The sequence below is a fragment of the Scyliorhinus torazame genome, chromosome 19 (assembly GCF_047496885.1).
Source record: "Scyliorhinus torazame isolate Kashiwa2021f chromosome 19, sScyTor2.1, whole genome shotgun sequence".
Classification (NCBI taxonomy): Eukaryota; Metazoa; Chordata; class Chondrichthyes; order Carcharhiniformes; family Scyliorhinidae; genus Scyliorhinus; species Scyliorhinus torazame.
Genome location: NC_092725.1, coordinates 53,889,480 through 53,905,256, shown reverse-complemented (window position 1 = coordinate 53,905,256; position 15,777 = coordinate 53,889,480). Strand labels below are relative to the sequence as shown.

The 15,777-nt window shown below is 49.4% G+C and overlaps 1 protein-coding gene across 1 annotated transcript in view; it reads right to left on the bottom strand.

Moving 5' to 3' along the window:
* Nucleotides 1-15,777, bottom strand: part of LOC140395956 (uncharacterized) — a 193,072-nt gene that overhangs the window by 69,105 nt on the left and 108,190 nt on the right. Inside the window, exons 22-24 of the mRNA XM_072483985.1 lie at nucleotides 14,420-14,614; nucleotides 10,416-10,514; nucleotides 1,360-1,542 (exon numbers count right to left, since the gene is read on the bottom strand). Of these exons, the coding sequence (XP_072340086.1) occupies nucleotides 1,360-1,542; nucleotides 10,416-10,514; nucleotides 14,420-14,614 (477 nt within the window). The remainder of the gene's footprint in view (nucleotides 1-1,359; nucleotides 1,543-10,415; nucleotides 10,515-14,419; nucleotides 14,615-15,777) is intronic.

The following is a 15,777-nucleotide window of genomic DNA, read 5'->3' as shown; positions in this document are numbered from 1 at the left end:
TCACAGGCCTGGATTTTCAGGATGGCGAGCACTTGGCGCCTGTCAATCTGAAAATTGGCAGGGAACACACATCCCCCCCTCAACTCAGACAGGCCCGCTGCCATTTCACGCTCTGATTGGCAGCAGGGTGAGTATGTCTCACCTTGGAGAGCTGTCGGCAAATCCGATTATCCAGGCATAGTGCTGCAGTGGCCGGAAATGGTACTGCAGTACTGTGCCTGAGGCTAATTCACTGGACTGCACTTTTGGTATGTACCAATGTGCCAGGGGGAGGATGCCCTAGGGGGTTGTGTGTGGGGGGGAATTCGGTATTGGGGGCATAGGTCAGGGGAGGTGGGATTGCCGGAGCTCCCTGGTCCTTGAGGGGAGGGCGCTCCCAGTCTGAAGGGGCCATCTTGAGGCCAGCTTCCTGCCCGTGATTGAGGGTGAGAACTTTCTCAGTTTTCCACCCTCAGTCACCGGGTGCCAGCCAGCCTAAAAATTGAGGCGAGGCAGAAAAAGACCCTAAGTGGCCATTAAAAGGTCTCCATAAGGGCAAGGACAGGCCTCCTGCTGTAAAATTGTGTCTGTGTCGGGTGGGCTGTATCCAGGATGGAATTCTGTCCAAGTTATTTTATGCTCCCCACCTCAGAACTGGAAAGGGAAAGAGTGTAAAATTCTTCCCTTCATTTTCAGAGGGCACAGGTGGAGTGTTCACTGGTTTGATTGATGTGTATTTGATTATGTTAGTCAGTTCTCTGATCTATGCAAATTCATATCTAACTGTTGCCGCTTGACATTCAGTGGCATGACCATTGCTGAATCTCCCACTATCAACATCCTAGGGGTTGCCAATGACCAGAAACGCAACTGGATTAGCCATATAAGTCAGAGGCTAGGATTCCTGCAGTGAGTAACTGAACTCCTGAATCCCCAAAGCCTGTCCACCATCTACAAGATACAAGTGTGATGGAATACTACCACTTGCCTGGATGAGTATGGGCCTCCTCATTTTGTGGATAAAGTAGTGCTGGGGTGGGATGACGCACATAGTGGTTATTAATTGGTTGCTTAACAACCATCATAGATCCAAGGCATGTAAAATGTACAAAGCAACCACCAGCCTCTGTACAATTTGAGGCGTGGGGTGAAGGCAATTCATGCGCTTGAATTGACGAGTCTGCCCTCCCCCCCAGCTGCCTTCAAACCTACCAGACAGACAGTGTCAAATCCAGCCACTTGATTACAACAGCGTCTACATTTCAAAATGTAAGTAATTGGCTGTAAAGCTCTTTGGGCTGTTCTGAAGTCATGAAAGGCAGAAGTTATTTTTTTCCCTTTTCCCCACGTCGCTGAGAGCTGATTGCCTTCACGTCTTACCTGTGATCAGTGACTGTGTATGGGCTGAGACGAGGCTGACAATGTGGGCAGTGTTGGGTCTCCCAATACTGTAGTAGTGCAGAGTGCAGTCCCTCAGAGAACTCGCACTCCCATGAGGGGCCCATGAGATCACAGCACTGGTGGTGGAGATGGCTGTTAAACTCAGAGTTCCCGGCATCGTTTCTAAAAAAGGAAGTATAATTACCAAACAAATAATGAACCCCAATGAACATCATCACCATAGAGCCAAATATCTTACTAGAGATTAATTTCCCAGTGAACGACATAAATGGCCAAACAATAAGATTTCACATTTTAGGACTTTTACTGTAACAAACACATTAAAATCACCTCGATCAAACAGCACTTAACAGGAAATTAATACACCAGCTGAAGAAAAGGTACTGTTAACTAATTAACACAAGTGAGAAACAGATTACAACTCCTTTTTCTGTGCAATGCACTTGTGATAGGTGTGAGCAATACAATATTAAGTCCCAAGTCACTCCTAGCTTTCAAGAAGGCTCATTTCTCCCTGACGCATCAAGTTGAATCATCCATTGTCCTGCAAATATTATTCCACTTGGCCTGCGTATTGCAGAACCGACATTCGCCAGTAAGACCCACCTCAATCACTCCTTGTTCAGTAAATCCCCAAACCTCATGTCCATTCCATCCTCCACTTTTTGAGTAGAAAACCAGCATCATTTTGTTGTCAATACAGATATTTTCCTGTTCCCCACAGCAGTGGCTGCTTTGACCCTCCCTCCCAGTGTCTCTAACTCCAAAATGTCTGACTGTAAAACAGCCACAAAATAACTTCTTGCTGACGGCAGATGCGGGTGTAAAATCTCACGAGATTTGGAAAACGAGATTCTCACCAGCGAGTTGTTGTTTTGAGAGTTCCCACAACCCTCGTTGGTGCCATAACAAGTTTCACGAGCCCACAAAGGGCAAGAACCTCACTGTAACAGATTTTCATACATTTTAATCTCATTACCGAGCCCCCCCGTCATACGATTCCCCCCCTCACGGAATATTCAAACCTTGCTGACGTGATGTTTACAACAGGTTTAGAAAAATTAAATCAGTCAAAGGAATCCCACTGGGGGTCAAAGATTATAGCCCCGGGGGGAGGGAGAAGGGGAGGGGGGGGGGTAAGTGAAAGAGAGAAGGACCTGCCCGTGCAGTGCCCTAGCACTTCCCCATGGCACACATTAGCACTGCTAGGTTGGTAATGCCGGGGGCAGTGCCAGGGGTGGACCCTCTGGGGAGTCCTATTGGGGGCGCAGTTCATGGTATGTTTGTTGTGGGGGTTGGAGGAGCCCGTGAACATTGGTGCTGGGGGGGTAAGGGTGGGAGGGGGGGCAGCGGTATGCAATGTTGATGGTGACGGTGGGGAGTTGGCAGGTGGGAGGGTTTATTTTCTGTGCTGATCAGGGCACCATTTTTAAAGAGCGTCCTGATCTCTGTGGAGCTGGCCTTGCCAGCTTAATCAGGCCCACCCTGCCACAGTGACGGTGTAAACCACTCCTCCTGAATTTTTCTTGTTTGAGAGGCTCAGAATTTAGACTAAAAAAGTCAGCTTTGTAGCAGGACACTGAAAAATATATGGGATAATTCTGTCCACCATGTGGAGCTGCCTTCAAACCATCTCCACTGACACCAACAACAAAGCCCTCGTCATCCTGACCAACTGGGCTCAGAACCTGGCCTGGGCTGTTATTCAGCTCACTCACTGTTAACTGGAAGTAATTGGGTGAGTTTCAACAGAGTTAGGAACATAGGAACAGGAGTAGACCATTCGGCCCGTCGAGCCTGCTCTGCCATTCAATACGACCATGGCTGGCTTTAATGCCTTTTACCCCCCCACACTATCCCCGTAACCCTTTACATTACTGTCAGTCAGAGAGCTATCAATCTCTACATTAAACATACCCAATGACTGAGTTTGCACAGCCCTCTGGGTACAGAATTCCCAAGATTCACAACCCTCTGCGTAAAGAAACATCTCCTCATCTCGGTCCGGTGGAAACCCCCTTATGGCCACTGGTTCATCGCACCTCTGTCCTTCCTCAAGGATGCAGAGGCCAACTGTTCTGTGTTCATATCTCCAGCTGGCTGAGCATAGGTCAGCACTGGTGTCACGACAGAGAATGTCTGCGCTGCACACCACTGCATTGCACAGTACAGCACAGCCCTCTGCAAGGTGCAGATAGACAGATGGCCAGAATGGAAGATACTATTCAGAGAAACAGGAGGAGGCCAGTTCAGGTGGTGGTTCAGTTCTACCATTCAATTAGGTCATCACTGATCTGCACCTCCATTCTGTTTACCCACCTTTTACTCAATGTAGCTTGATCTAATAAAATATTATCGAACTCATCTGAAAAGCTCCCACTGACACATAATCCACAGATACCTCCAACTTTGTGCCATAAAAATGTTTCCCGATTTCATACTTAAACAATCTATTGATCCCTTACTCTGGATCATTCCTTAATCACAGAATCCCTACAGTGCAGAAGGCCATTCCGCCCATCGAATCTGCCATCGACCATTCGAAAGCCCACCCTACACAGACCCAATCCCCGCCCTATTCCTGTAACCCCCACCTAATCTTTGGACACTAAGGGGCAATTTAGCATGGCCAATCTAACCTAACCTGCACATCTTTGGACTGTGGGAAGAAACCTGTGCACCCAGGGGGAACCCACGCAGACACGGGAAGAACGTACAAACTCCAAACATGCAGTCAACCAAGGTCAGAATCGAACCTGGGTCCCTGGCGCTGTGAAGCAGCACTGCTAACCACTGTACTCAAGGGAGGTTTCTGAAATCTAGCCTCATAATTAGCCCCTTAAAGCCTGGTATCATTCCGGTACATCTATGCTGTCCTCACTTTCCAGGACATGTTTTTATTTATTTATTTATTGAATTTTTAAATTAAAAACAGATTTGTAACATTTACAGAGTCATAGAAGTTACAGTGCAGAAGGAGGCCATTCGGCCCATCGAGTCTGCACCGGCTCTTGGAAAGAGCACCCTACCAAAGCCCACACCTCCACCCTATCCCCATAACCCAGTAACCCCACCCAACACTAAGGGCAATTTTTGGACACTAAGGGCAATTTTAGCATGGCCAATCCACCTAACCTGCACATCTTTGGACTGTGGGAGGAAACCGGAGCACCCGGAGGAAACCCACGCACACACGGGGAGAACGTGCAGACTCCACACAGACAGTGACCTAAGCCGGGAATCGAACCTGGGACCCTGGAGCTGTGAAGCAATTGTGCTAAGCACTATGCTACCGTGCTGCCCTTGAAAAAAGGCCATATACAAAAGCCTTAACATATTGAAAACGAACAGTGGGAAATAATAAACATATTAGTAAGGCACTTCCCCTATCAGCTCTGTTTGCCCATGCCCCACGTGTTCAACTAAACTAAACTAATGTGGCTCTAACCCCCCCCCCCCCCCGCCCGGGTGCTGCTGCTGACGGTCTCCTACGCTGTTCACTGCAAGCGACTTACTTTCTCCCCCGGGGGATCCCCCCAACCCCTTGCCCTCAAGTTTTCTCTGCTCTCCTTCCCGGCTGCCCCCCCCTCCTGCCCCCCTCCCCCCCACAGCGTGCCCCCATCCCCCCCGCCCCCCAAGGCTTGACCTGCCAGGTCAGCCCCGCGCTTGGCCCCAGCCCGCCCCTTCTCCTACTCTCCCTGGTGCCCTCTGACCTACGCTAGCTACGCTGACCCCTGCCCTTGGCGCCCGACTGTCTCCCGCCCAAATGCTCGGGCCCTCCCCCCACACACTAAGGACCCATTAACCTGATTGTATCTCCCCGTGCCCTTTCAAGTCCCTTAACCAGCCCTGAGCCCATCCCCCCATCAGAGGCCCTGATCTCCCGCCAAAAGATACCAAGTGCCCTGCTCTGCCCCCTCCATGCCCCCCCCCCCCCCGTTGCAATCTCCCAAAATCACCCTAAGCAATGCGCCCTCCAGCCCCCGCTCTCTGTCCAGGCTGAAAACGATCTTGGATAAAACATGACAGTACAGGATACTTTAACAGACCGTCGCCACACAACAGCTCTGTGAGCCCAGAGTCCTTTAGTTAAAGCCCAGCTTCTTCTTTTAATAAAAGTCCGTTCCTAGTTAAAGCAAGTTAGAACACTGAAAAAACTATGTGCCCGTTAGTTCAAGTCCAGCCTCTTCTCTTTAATAAAGGCCCAAACCTGTTCTGGTGTCTCGAAGTAGTGATGGAGGTCCTCAAACGTAACCCAAAGCTTCGCAGGACACAGCATTCCAAATCTCACCTGCTTTTTGTAGAGGGCTGCCTTTACCTTGATGAATCCTGCACGCCTCTTGGCCAGCTCCGTTCCCAAGTCCTGGTAGATGCGCACCTCGCAGTTCTCCCATCTGCTGCTCTTCTCCGCCTTGGCCCATCGCAGCACACGATCCCTGTCAGCAAGCCAATGAAAGTGAACCACCAAGGCCCTCGGTCGGTTGCCCATCCTGGGCTTCCTTGCGGGGGCTCAATGCGCCCCTCCAACTCCAGGGGTCGAGGGAAGGCCTCCGGTCCCATCAGCGCCTCGAGCATACCCATCACGTATGCGCCCGCATCCGATCCCTCACAGCCCTCGGGGAGGCCCACGATCCTCAGGTTCTGCCTCCTGGCTCTGTTCCCCAGCTCTTCAAGCTGCTCCTGCATCCTCTTCTGGCGAGAGTTCAGCTCCTCCACCTCGTGCTCCAGCTCCGTTACCGAGTCCGCTTGGGTGGAGAGCTTCACTTCGACCTCCCTTAGCGCCTTCTCTTGGACCGCCTGCGCCTCGACCATTCGATCCATCACCGCCCTCATCGGGTCCAACGTGTCCCTCCTCAGTTCGGTGAAGCAGCTCCTAAAAAACTCCATCTGCTGCTCCCTTGGCCAGTGAGCCTCCGCTCCCTGGTCCCTGCCGTCCACCATGCTTCGCTGCCCGGTCAGAGGTCACTTCTGGTCCAACTGTCCATACCCCGGGGGGGGGAAACCTCTTCCTTTCGTCCCCTCCACCGATTCAGGTCGCCAGGTCCCGAGAAAATCCTGCGAAACAGGTCCGTTTGCCCATCGCGGGCGAGAGCGATCCGACCTGCGACCTGCTTCCTCGAGGGAGCCACCGGAAGTCCCCTTCCAGGACATTTCTAATGCCCAAAACTGAACATAGTACACCAGATGTGGTCTGACCGCACATTTATATATCTGAAAAATGCCTTTTTCCCTGTGGAATTTCAACCCCCTTTGGGATAAAGGTCAGTGTTCGCTTCGTCTTTTAAAAAAATATATTTTTATTCTCCTCCTTTTTCACATTTTCTCCCGAATTTACACCCACCAACAATAAACAATAATCAGCAACAGATATGTCAATCCCCATAACAATAACAACGATCCCATCCTCCCACCAAACCCCAAACATTAGCCCGCATGTTTACATAAACAAATGACAAAAAGGAATCAGGGATTACCCGTAGTCACCCTTAATATACACAGCCCCCCTACCCCCCATCCCCCCCACCAACTAATGTTCGATGTTATCCAGTTCTCAAAAGTGCATAATAAATAGTGCCCATGACATGTAGAACCCCTCCGAGCTTCCCCTCAGTTTGAACTTAACCTTCTCAAGGGTCAAGTATTCCAACAGATCCCCCCGCCACGCCAGGCCACTGAGTGGAGAGGCTGCTCTCCATCCCAGCAGGATCCGCCTTTGGGCGATCAACGAGGCGAAGGCTATGATAGCTTCCTCCGCACCCGTTTCCAACCCTGGCTGGTCCGACACCCCGAATATGGCCTCCTGGGGACCCGGGTCCAGTTTCACACTCCCCACCTTGGAAATTACCCTAAAAACCTGCTTCCAGTACTCCCATAGCTTTGGACAGGACCAAAACATATGAACGTGATTAGCGCCCCCCCCCCCTCCAACCCCCGCAATACTCACACACATCCTCTACTCCTTCAAAAAATCGGCTCATCCTCGTCCTCGTGAGGTGTGCTCTATACACCACCTTCAGCTGTATCAGCCCCAACCTTGCACATGAGGTGGAGGCATTCACTCTCCGGAGCACCTCACACCAGACCCCCTCCTCTATAACCTCTCCCAGCTCTTCCTCCCACTTTGCTTTGATCCCTTCCAGTGGTGCCTTATCCTCTTCCAGAATAGCTCCGTACACCGCTGACACTGCCCCCTTCTCCAGTCCCCTTGTCGTCAACACCTCCTCCAGCAATGTGGAGGCCGGTTTCTCTGGGAAGCTCTGTACCTCCTTCCTGGCAAAATCCCGAACCTGCATGTACCTAAACACTTCTTCCCTGCTCCAGCCCATACTTCGCTTCCAGCTCCCTCAATCCTCCCACCGTCCCACGGTGGAGAGAAAAGTATCTCAAACTGATATTGTTTGTGCGGACACTCGCCTTCAGCTCCTTATATAATAGCTTTACCCAGTTCACAAATCTTGGTCCAATCCCAAACCGCTCCAGCACTGCCATCAGGTACCCCCATTCTACCCGATCAAACGCCTTCTCGGCGTCCAATGCCACAACCACCTCTGTTTCCTTCCCTTCCGCCGGTGCCATAACGACATTCAAAACCCTCCTAATGTTCGAAAACAGCTGCCTCCCTCTCACGAACCCCGTCTGATCCTCCCCTATCACCTTCGGAAGGCACTCCTCCAGCCTACCCGCCAGTACCTTCGTCAATACTTTTGCGTCCACATTCAGAAGTGATATGGGCCTATACGACCCACACTCCGTCGGGTCCTTATGTTTTTTAGCAACAGTGAAATCGATGCCTGCCCCAAGGTTTGTGGCAACACCCCCTTCCCTATCGCCTCCTCAAACATCTGCACCATCAGGGGTGCCAACCTATCCTTAAATTTTTTATAATATTCCACCGGAAACCAATCCAGCCCTGCCACCTTCCCCAACTGCATCCTCCCAATCGCATCCTTTATCTCCTGCTCCACTATTGCTCCTTCTAATGTAGCCCTGTCCCCCTCCCCTAACCTCGGGTACTCCAACCCATCTAGAAATTCCTGCATCTCACAGTCTCCCCCGGGTGGCTCTGACCTGTACAACCTCTCATAAAATTCCTCAAAAACCTTGTTAATCAGCTCCGGAGCCACCACCAACTTCCCTGCCCTATCCCTCACCTGAAGAATTTCCCTTGCCGCTGCCTCCCTCCGGAGCTAACATTATCTCCATGTTCACAAACTGCACCCCGTGCTCGTCTCAGTTGGCGCACCACCTTCCTCGTGGACAGTCGGTCGAAGCCCACCTGTAGTTCCTTCCTCTTTTCCAGCTTTGCTGGGTCCTCATCTTCTGCATACCTCCTATCTACCTCCAACATCTCATCTATTACCCTCTGCCGCTCCAACCTCTCCTCTTTGTCCACCCTGACCTTAAACGAAGTTACCTCACTTTGCTTTGTCTTTTTGATTTATTTTGTAGCTGTGCACGATCCGTCAGTGCTTTCTGCACTTGGACACCTAAATATCTACCCCTCCTCAGTTCTTAGTATTGCACCAATGAAGATTCCCAACAGACTGCCCTTAAAACCTGACTCCGGATTATGGGCTGTGCCTGACCAATCCATCTGATGCTCCGAGGAGAGTTTCTTTCCCGACCTCCCACAGTAAATTACTAAAGACTCAACAACAAGTACCTGCCCGCCATTCTCCATCATAAACATGGCTCTCAACCAGAAACAAAATGGCTGCAGCTCAGGTTGGGCAGCAGAGCTATCTTTGAAATACTGATGTTGCCTTGCCTGTTGTTGCTGTTTCTCTTAGTCTGCAGTTTGTCAGATTGTCCCAGTGGAGCAGAATGTTTTAGAGTCATTACCAGACACCCGAGACCAGGAGCCTTCATTGGAATGAGATTTCCACGGTTCTATTAGATCAGGAATCACCTGCAATTTTACTGTAATTGTCTAGGGCATTGGTGAGGCCACACCTGGAGTATTGCACAGTTTTGGTGTCCTTAACTGAGGAAGGATGTTCTTGCTATGGAGGGAGTGCAGCGAAGGTTTACCAGGCTGATTCCTGGGATGGTGGGACTGTCATATGAGGAGAGGCTAAGTCGGTTAGGATTATATTAATTGGAGTTTAGAAGAGTGAGAGGGGATCTCATCGAGACTTGCAAAATTCTAACAGGATTAGACAGGGTAGATTCAGAAAGAATATTCCCAATGGTGGGACAGTCCAGACCTAGGGGTCATAGCAAGGATAAGGGGTGAGGACTGAGGTGAGGAGAAATGTCTTCACCCAGAGAAGGGTAAATCTGTGGAATTCACTACCACAGAAAGTAGTTGAGGCCAAAACATTGTGCAATTTCAGGAAGGAATTAGATATAGCTCTTGGGGCTAAAGGAATATGTGGGGCAGGTGGGATCAGGGTATTGAATGTGATGGTCAGCCATGATCATTATGAATAGCGAAGCAGACTCGAAGGGCCGAATGGCCTCCTCCTGCTTTTATTTTCTATGCCTTGTTCTACACACTATTCAATTTGCTCTTGTCCTTAATAACTCTTAATCAGTCCTGCTTATAACCAAATTACCACCAATTCCCTTCTGAAGGTTAAAATTGGTACAGAAAATCCTCCATTATCAAGCAGTTGGTTCCATATAACTATGACATTGTGTAGATGGAATTGGAAATACTTCCCCCTGTAACTCTTGCAGGGAGGTTGATAATTTTATGTTCATGTTGTCTAGGTCAGCACTAAACAGTCCAAGTAATTTCTCCCAGTATCTCCTTAACTGGAGGAGCATTCAAGTTTGAGTCTTGAAGGAAAATTCCTTCCGCTCCCTATTTCCCATCGCAACGCGTTCTTGAAACAATGTTCAATCGGAGTAGATTTTCATGCTAGGTTTCTGCTGTTGCTCTGACAAAGAAACTTACGAGCATCCCTTTAGGCCTGATTAGCTAGTTTCACAAAGTTTGAGGTGATTCAAATATTGAGGAGAATTGTCTGTGAATGCATGACTGTACATTTTGGAGCAAGTCACAAAACAAGAGAACGGGGAAAGCTCACCAGAGTAGGTTCTGAAGGTGAAAGGCCGAGTGGTCACCAGGTCATCTGAGGAGGTGTTTACCTGGATCACAGTTGTACACACCGTCAGGGAGCCCAGACCTGCAATTAAATTCACAGTAGTCACCCAGACAACATAAAAAACATCTAAAAAATAATTTCTATATACATACCTCTGAATTTCTCTGATATCTCCCTGACTGAACCACACAGAATTGGTAGCTCCAATGTTCCAGCTCTGCTTTTTCTTCCACTGATCAGTTTAGTCCCTCCGTAGCTCCTCCATACTCTGCTGCCGGTATCCGACAACCCATCACCCCTGTGGTCACCGGTCACTGGCTCCCCATTCAGTATCACCTCAAAAATTTGCTAACCTTGTTTTTAAATCGTTCTTTGACCGTGCCCTCCTCTCCCTTTGTATTTGTCTCCTGTACATAACACTGGAGATATCTGGGGCGGGATTCTCCATTTCTGAGATTAAGGGGGCGATTCTCAGAGCCCCACGCCGGGCCGGAGAATCACCGCAACCCCGACGCCGGCGCGCGATTCTCCGAGGTGCGGAGAATCGGTGCCATTTGCGGCGGCACGTTTGACGCGGCGCCGGCCGCTGGATGGGCCGAGCGGCTGCCCGGATACGACAGAGTCCCGCCGGAGCCGTTCATCCCTGGTCGCTGCCTGTGGGAACTCTGCGCGAAGGGTTGAGGGGCGGCCTGTGGGGGAGGGGGGGAAAGCACTCCTTTACCGGGGGTGGGGGCCTCCGATGGGGTCTGGCCCGCGATCGGGGCCCACCAATCGGCGGGCCGGCCTTTTCCCCCTCCCGGGCCTACTTTGTTGATTGGCCGGCCCCTGAATCCCCACGCCATGTAGCGTCGGGGCCGGCGCGCCGAAGAAGTCCCCCACGCATGCGCAGGTTGGCGCGGCGCCCATTTGGCGCCGGGACGGGAGGCTGGAGCGGCGTGAACCGCTCCAGCACCGTGCTGGCCCCCTGTGGGGGACAGAATCGGTTGTCCCTGTGCCCGTTTCGCACTGTCGTGAAACCCGACGGCGTTCACAACGGCGCGAACACTTCATCTCCATTTTGGAGAATCGCCCCCTAAGTGTTGACGCCGCACAGAATTTGTGCACTTTCACGACAGCAAAACTGGCATCGAACCTGGATCGATTCAGCAACCGTGGAGGGGCTAGCACCTGTGCCACGTGGAACACAATCGATTTCCAATTAAAAACAGTGCGGGATTCGCCAGATCCCGTGATTGACACTCGGGAAGCTGACAAGCTGCAGCAGCATATACACATTACAATCCCCACACACACTCATCTAGGCCAACAAGATGGCACTGGTTGTGCCGGAGTTCGCCCATACATTTGATGGGCTGGGGCCAGAGGGGGTGGTCTTGGTGGGGGGACCTATTCGACCCATGGCCCTAATTTCAGTGGGTTGTTAGCGGCATGTGCAGCTGCATGGCTGCCTTGCCAGTTGCGGCAATGGTATTCCGTACCCGTCCACCCCGATCCCACAACCCACCTCCAGGCCACCCTTCGCTACTCCCCCAGACCCTGGCTGTAGCCCCTGGCCAGCGGCACGACTGGCAGCAAACTATGGCGATGTTGGACGCTTTCTGTAGCCCCTCTCTCTCCCTCATCAGACATGACGGCGCATTCATGATTTTTAAAAGCACAAGTGAACCGCACCGTCGGGAGCTCGGCCCATCGGAGGCGGGAAATCGCAGAGGCCCCGGAGAATACCGGGTCGGGCCCGCTAATGACATGCAAACGGTGTTTACTCTACATGCCACCTGGACCACATTGACACCACTGTCAAGGTGACGGAGAATTGCGATTTGGCGTCAAATCAGCATCAATCGTGATTTTAGAACCGAACCTCTGCTCCGCCCAATTGCGATTTTGGGTCAGCCAATGGAGAATCCCGCCCCTGGGCTCCCTCTAATTCAGACCTCTTGAGCATCCCCAATTTAGTTGCTTCACCATTAGCAGTGCATCTTCAGCAGTCTAAACATTAGCACTAGAATCTCCTCCCTAAATCTGTCTGTCTCTCTTTGTCTTTAAAACACTCCTTAAAACCTACCTCCCTGGGACATTTTACTATGTTATATGTGTTTAAAAAAAATATATATTCTTTTGAGATATCTAACCTCAGTGATGGTTTCTGTTACATTCACCTTAATTTCACTGAGGTGATTATCAACTATCTTCAAGGTCAGGATCTGTCTCGGCTTACTGGAATATGAAATGACTGCAGCCAGTTAAACAATCTTATAGACAGAGCCCTCTAATGATAAGGAAGACGAAGTTTCCTGAGGACACCTGTTCAGTGAATAGGACTGAAGTAGATGTTTAATCCCCAAGACTTGCCTATTTTACTTTTCTTGGCTTCCATCAAGCTTGAGAGTTGAGGTTCAATCCTTCATCCCAAAACTCAGTCTCCATCTCCGCTTCCACCTAATTGACCTCTGGCAAAAATTTTAAACATGGACCAGGATGAGCAGAGATAGTCCTCATTTACTGAACACTCTCACCCCCAACACTTCAATGTTTGGATTTAAGACTGACGGGTTTTTGCCAAATGCTTACATTACGGTTGCACAGTTACAGATGACAAATCTTTCGAAAAACTGTTTTAAAAGTTACATTTTTAAAAAAAAAACCTTGGACTGAGGTTAAAGACTGTTTCAAAATGGCTCCAAGCTACTAGGCAGAATTGTGGATTTCAGACTGGGTCTCTTCTTCTGAGAGGGCAAAAGGCAATCCTTGATTTAATTGTGGGTTACTGTGGTCATACCTGGAAGATAACATTTTGTTCTTGCCTCATTGTAAGGATGTAAAATGTGCGTTGGCCGCCAGGACAACAGCTAAGAACCCCAGGGGAGAAGGGCTGTTTGAAGTGCCAATGCCTTTTTGGGAGATCACTTGGCATTTTTGGTTCTCTGAAAATCATCCCACCCAGGTAGGATCCAATCACCGCCTGTTACCGGGCAGAATGCAGCCTTTTGGTCAACCAATCAAACTGAGTCCCATCAGTCTCTTGGGTGCCAAAACGTCTGCGTTCAGTTGTTCAAAAACTTAACACAGTGTATTCTTTGGTAACTTTGAGCTCCTCACTTCCTTCACTCGACTTAAAGGTCCATTAAGCGTCCATGGGTAAAACTGATAACCGTGAAGTAAAAGAAATGGGAAATAAAGGAATCCACAGGAAGGGCCCTTAATCTCCACTGCTATTTGGGCAAGAAAATTTCATCTGCTAATGACCCGCTGAGAGAAAGAATTTCTTAGAATCTCTGCCTTAAAGGGGCGACCTCTTATTCTTAAATTGTGCCCCCTGGTTCTAGTTTCCCCCACAAGAAGAAACATCCTCTCGAGATTTACTCTGTCAAGTTCCCTCAGGATTTTATATGTTTCAATAGGATCACCTCTCATTCTTTCAAACTCCAATGGATATAAGACCAACCTGTTCATCCCTGAGACGATTTGGATGAACCTTCTCTGAGCTGCTTCAATGCAATTCTATCTATTATATTACATTGTTTAAGTAATATATGTTGTTACTAACTGTAGACGATGTTGAAGAATATTTGAGTCCTCGAAGTAAATTGAAAGAATTTATTAAGTAACAACAAAACTAATAAATGAGTTTGACACTCTACTGATCTAACTCTAGCAACAAAGTGAGAATGACTAGCTGTACAAACTGTATCTAAGCTACACGTGGTGGCTTAACTGAGATCTCTCTGCTTCACTGATGTTTTTCCTCTAGCTTCTGCTGGGAGTGAATTCTTGTGTGAGCTGTGGTTTTATAGTGGGTTGTGTAATGCCCTCTAGTGGTTATGCCACAGTTGGGTGTTGTGATCAACCCCTTAGTTACATGTCTGTCTACATATCATTACACTATCTTTTTTCAAATGATTGTCACTTGTTTGTTGAAAGAAGACCACAGTGAGATAAGCATTGTCCAAGCACAGATAAATCTAAGTGAGATCTGAAATACTTACCGGGTAAAACTAAACTGGTGGCGTTTCCAGGCTGGTAACTTTGCAGCTGGAGGATCCCATTGGTGTGGTTTGTGCAGTTTGTGTTAATTTGGTAGTTGAGAATCACAGCTCCTGGTATTGGCACGGTCATCCATTTCAGTGTGACATTGGGGCCTGTGACATGGGCCCTTATAGTGTGGACCATGTTCCTGAGGTCTGGGGAAGAAGTGGAGAGGAAGCAATAAATAATACAGATAGATGGATTGCTTATGTTCAGGCCGTACATAGATTTGTATAATGTGTATTGTACATATCAAGGCAGGCAATACTCTACTCTCTGACTCTGAAGGCTGTGGGTTGCAGAACAACACCAAACGCTTGAAAACATAAGTTGGGCTGCCACCTGAAATGACAAGAGACAAATGGCCCGATAATCTGTATTTAGCGGTGTTTTCATAGATTATCATAGAACTTACAGTGCAGAAGGAGGCCATTCGGCCCATCGAGTCTGCACTGGCTCTTGGAAAGAGCACCCTACCCAAAGTCAACACCTCCACCCTATCCCCATAACCCAGTAACCCCACCCAACAAAAGGGCAATTTTGGACACTGAGGGAAATTTATCATGGCCAATCCACCTAACCGGCACATCTTTGGACTGAGGGAGGAAACCGGAGCACCCGGAGGAAACCCACGCACACACGGGGAGGATGTGCAGACTCCACACAGACAGTGACCCAAGCCGGGAAGCGAACCTGGGACCCTGGAGCTGTGAAGCAATTGTGCTAACCACAATGCTACCGTGCCTTTCCCCTCAGCGTTTTACAAAGGTCTCCTAGGAGCCCCACCTCCGCCTCCAGAGCCACCACACGATCGCTGTGGTCCGAGATCACTCCTTCAATCTCCCTAATCTGTGACATCTGCACCTCCAAACACCTCTCCATCCACTCCAAAGTACTCTTCAGGGGTGCCACAGCTTCTGCAATGGCCTTTGCATGAACCTCATGCATTTCTTTCCTCTGTTTATGGAATTCCATAATGTTGTTTGAGGTAAACCCCCTTCTACAGCACCATGGGTAGTTCAACATCCCAATGGAAAGATTGTAATTTCCGACAGTTCAGCAATACTTCAATATTTCACTGATCGGACTTCTTGACTTTCCATCGTAATGAAGAACTCTATCAGGTTGAGGCCACTGTTAAGAGAGTCCGCACAACAAGGTGATTCATTAGCCCTTTCTCATTGCATGTGTTGGAAGGTTGAGACAAAATAATCAAACCGCAGTGACTGTAACTGCAGATTCACTAGGTTGATCCCAGAGTTGAGGGGATTAGATTATGACGAGAGGTTGAGTAGACTGGGACTGTACTCATTGGAGT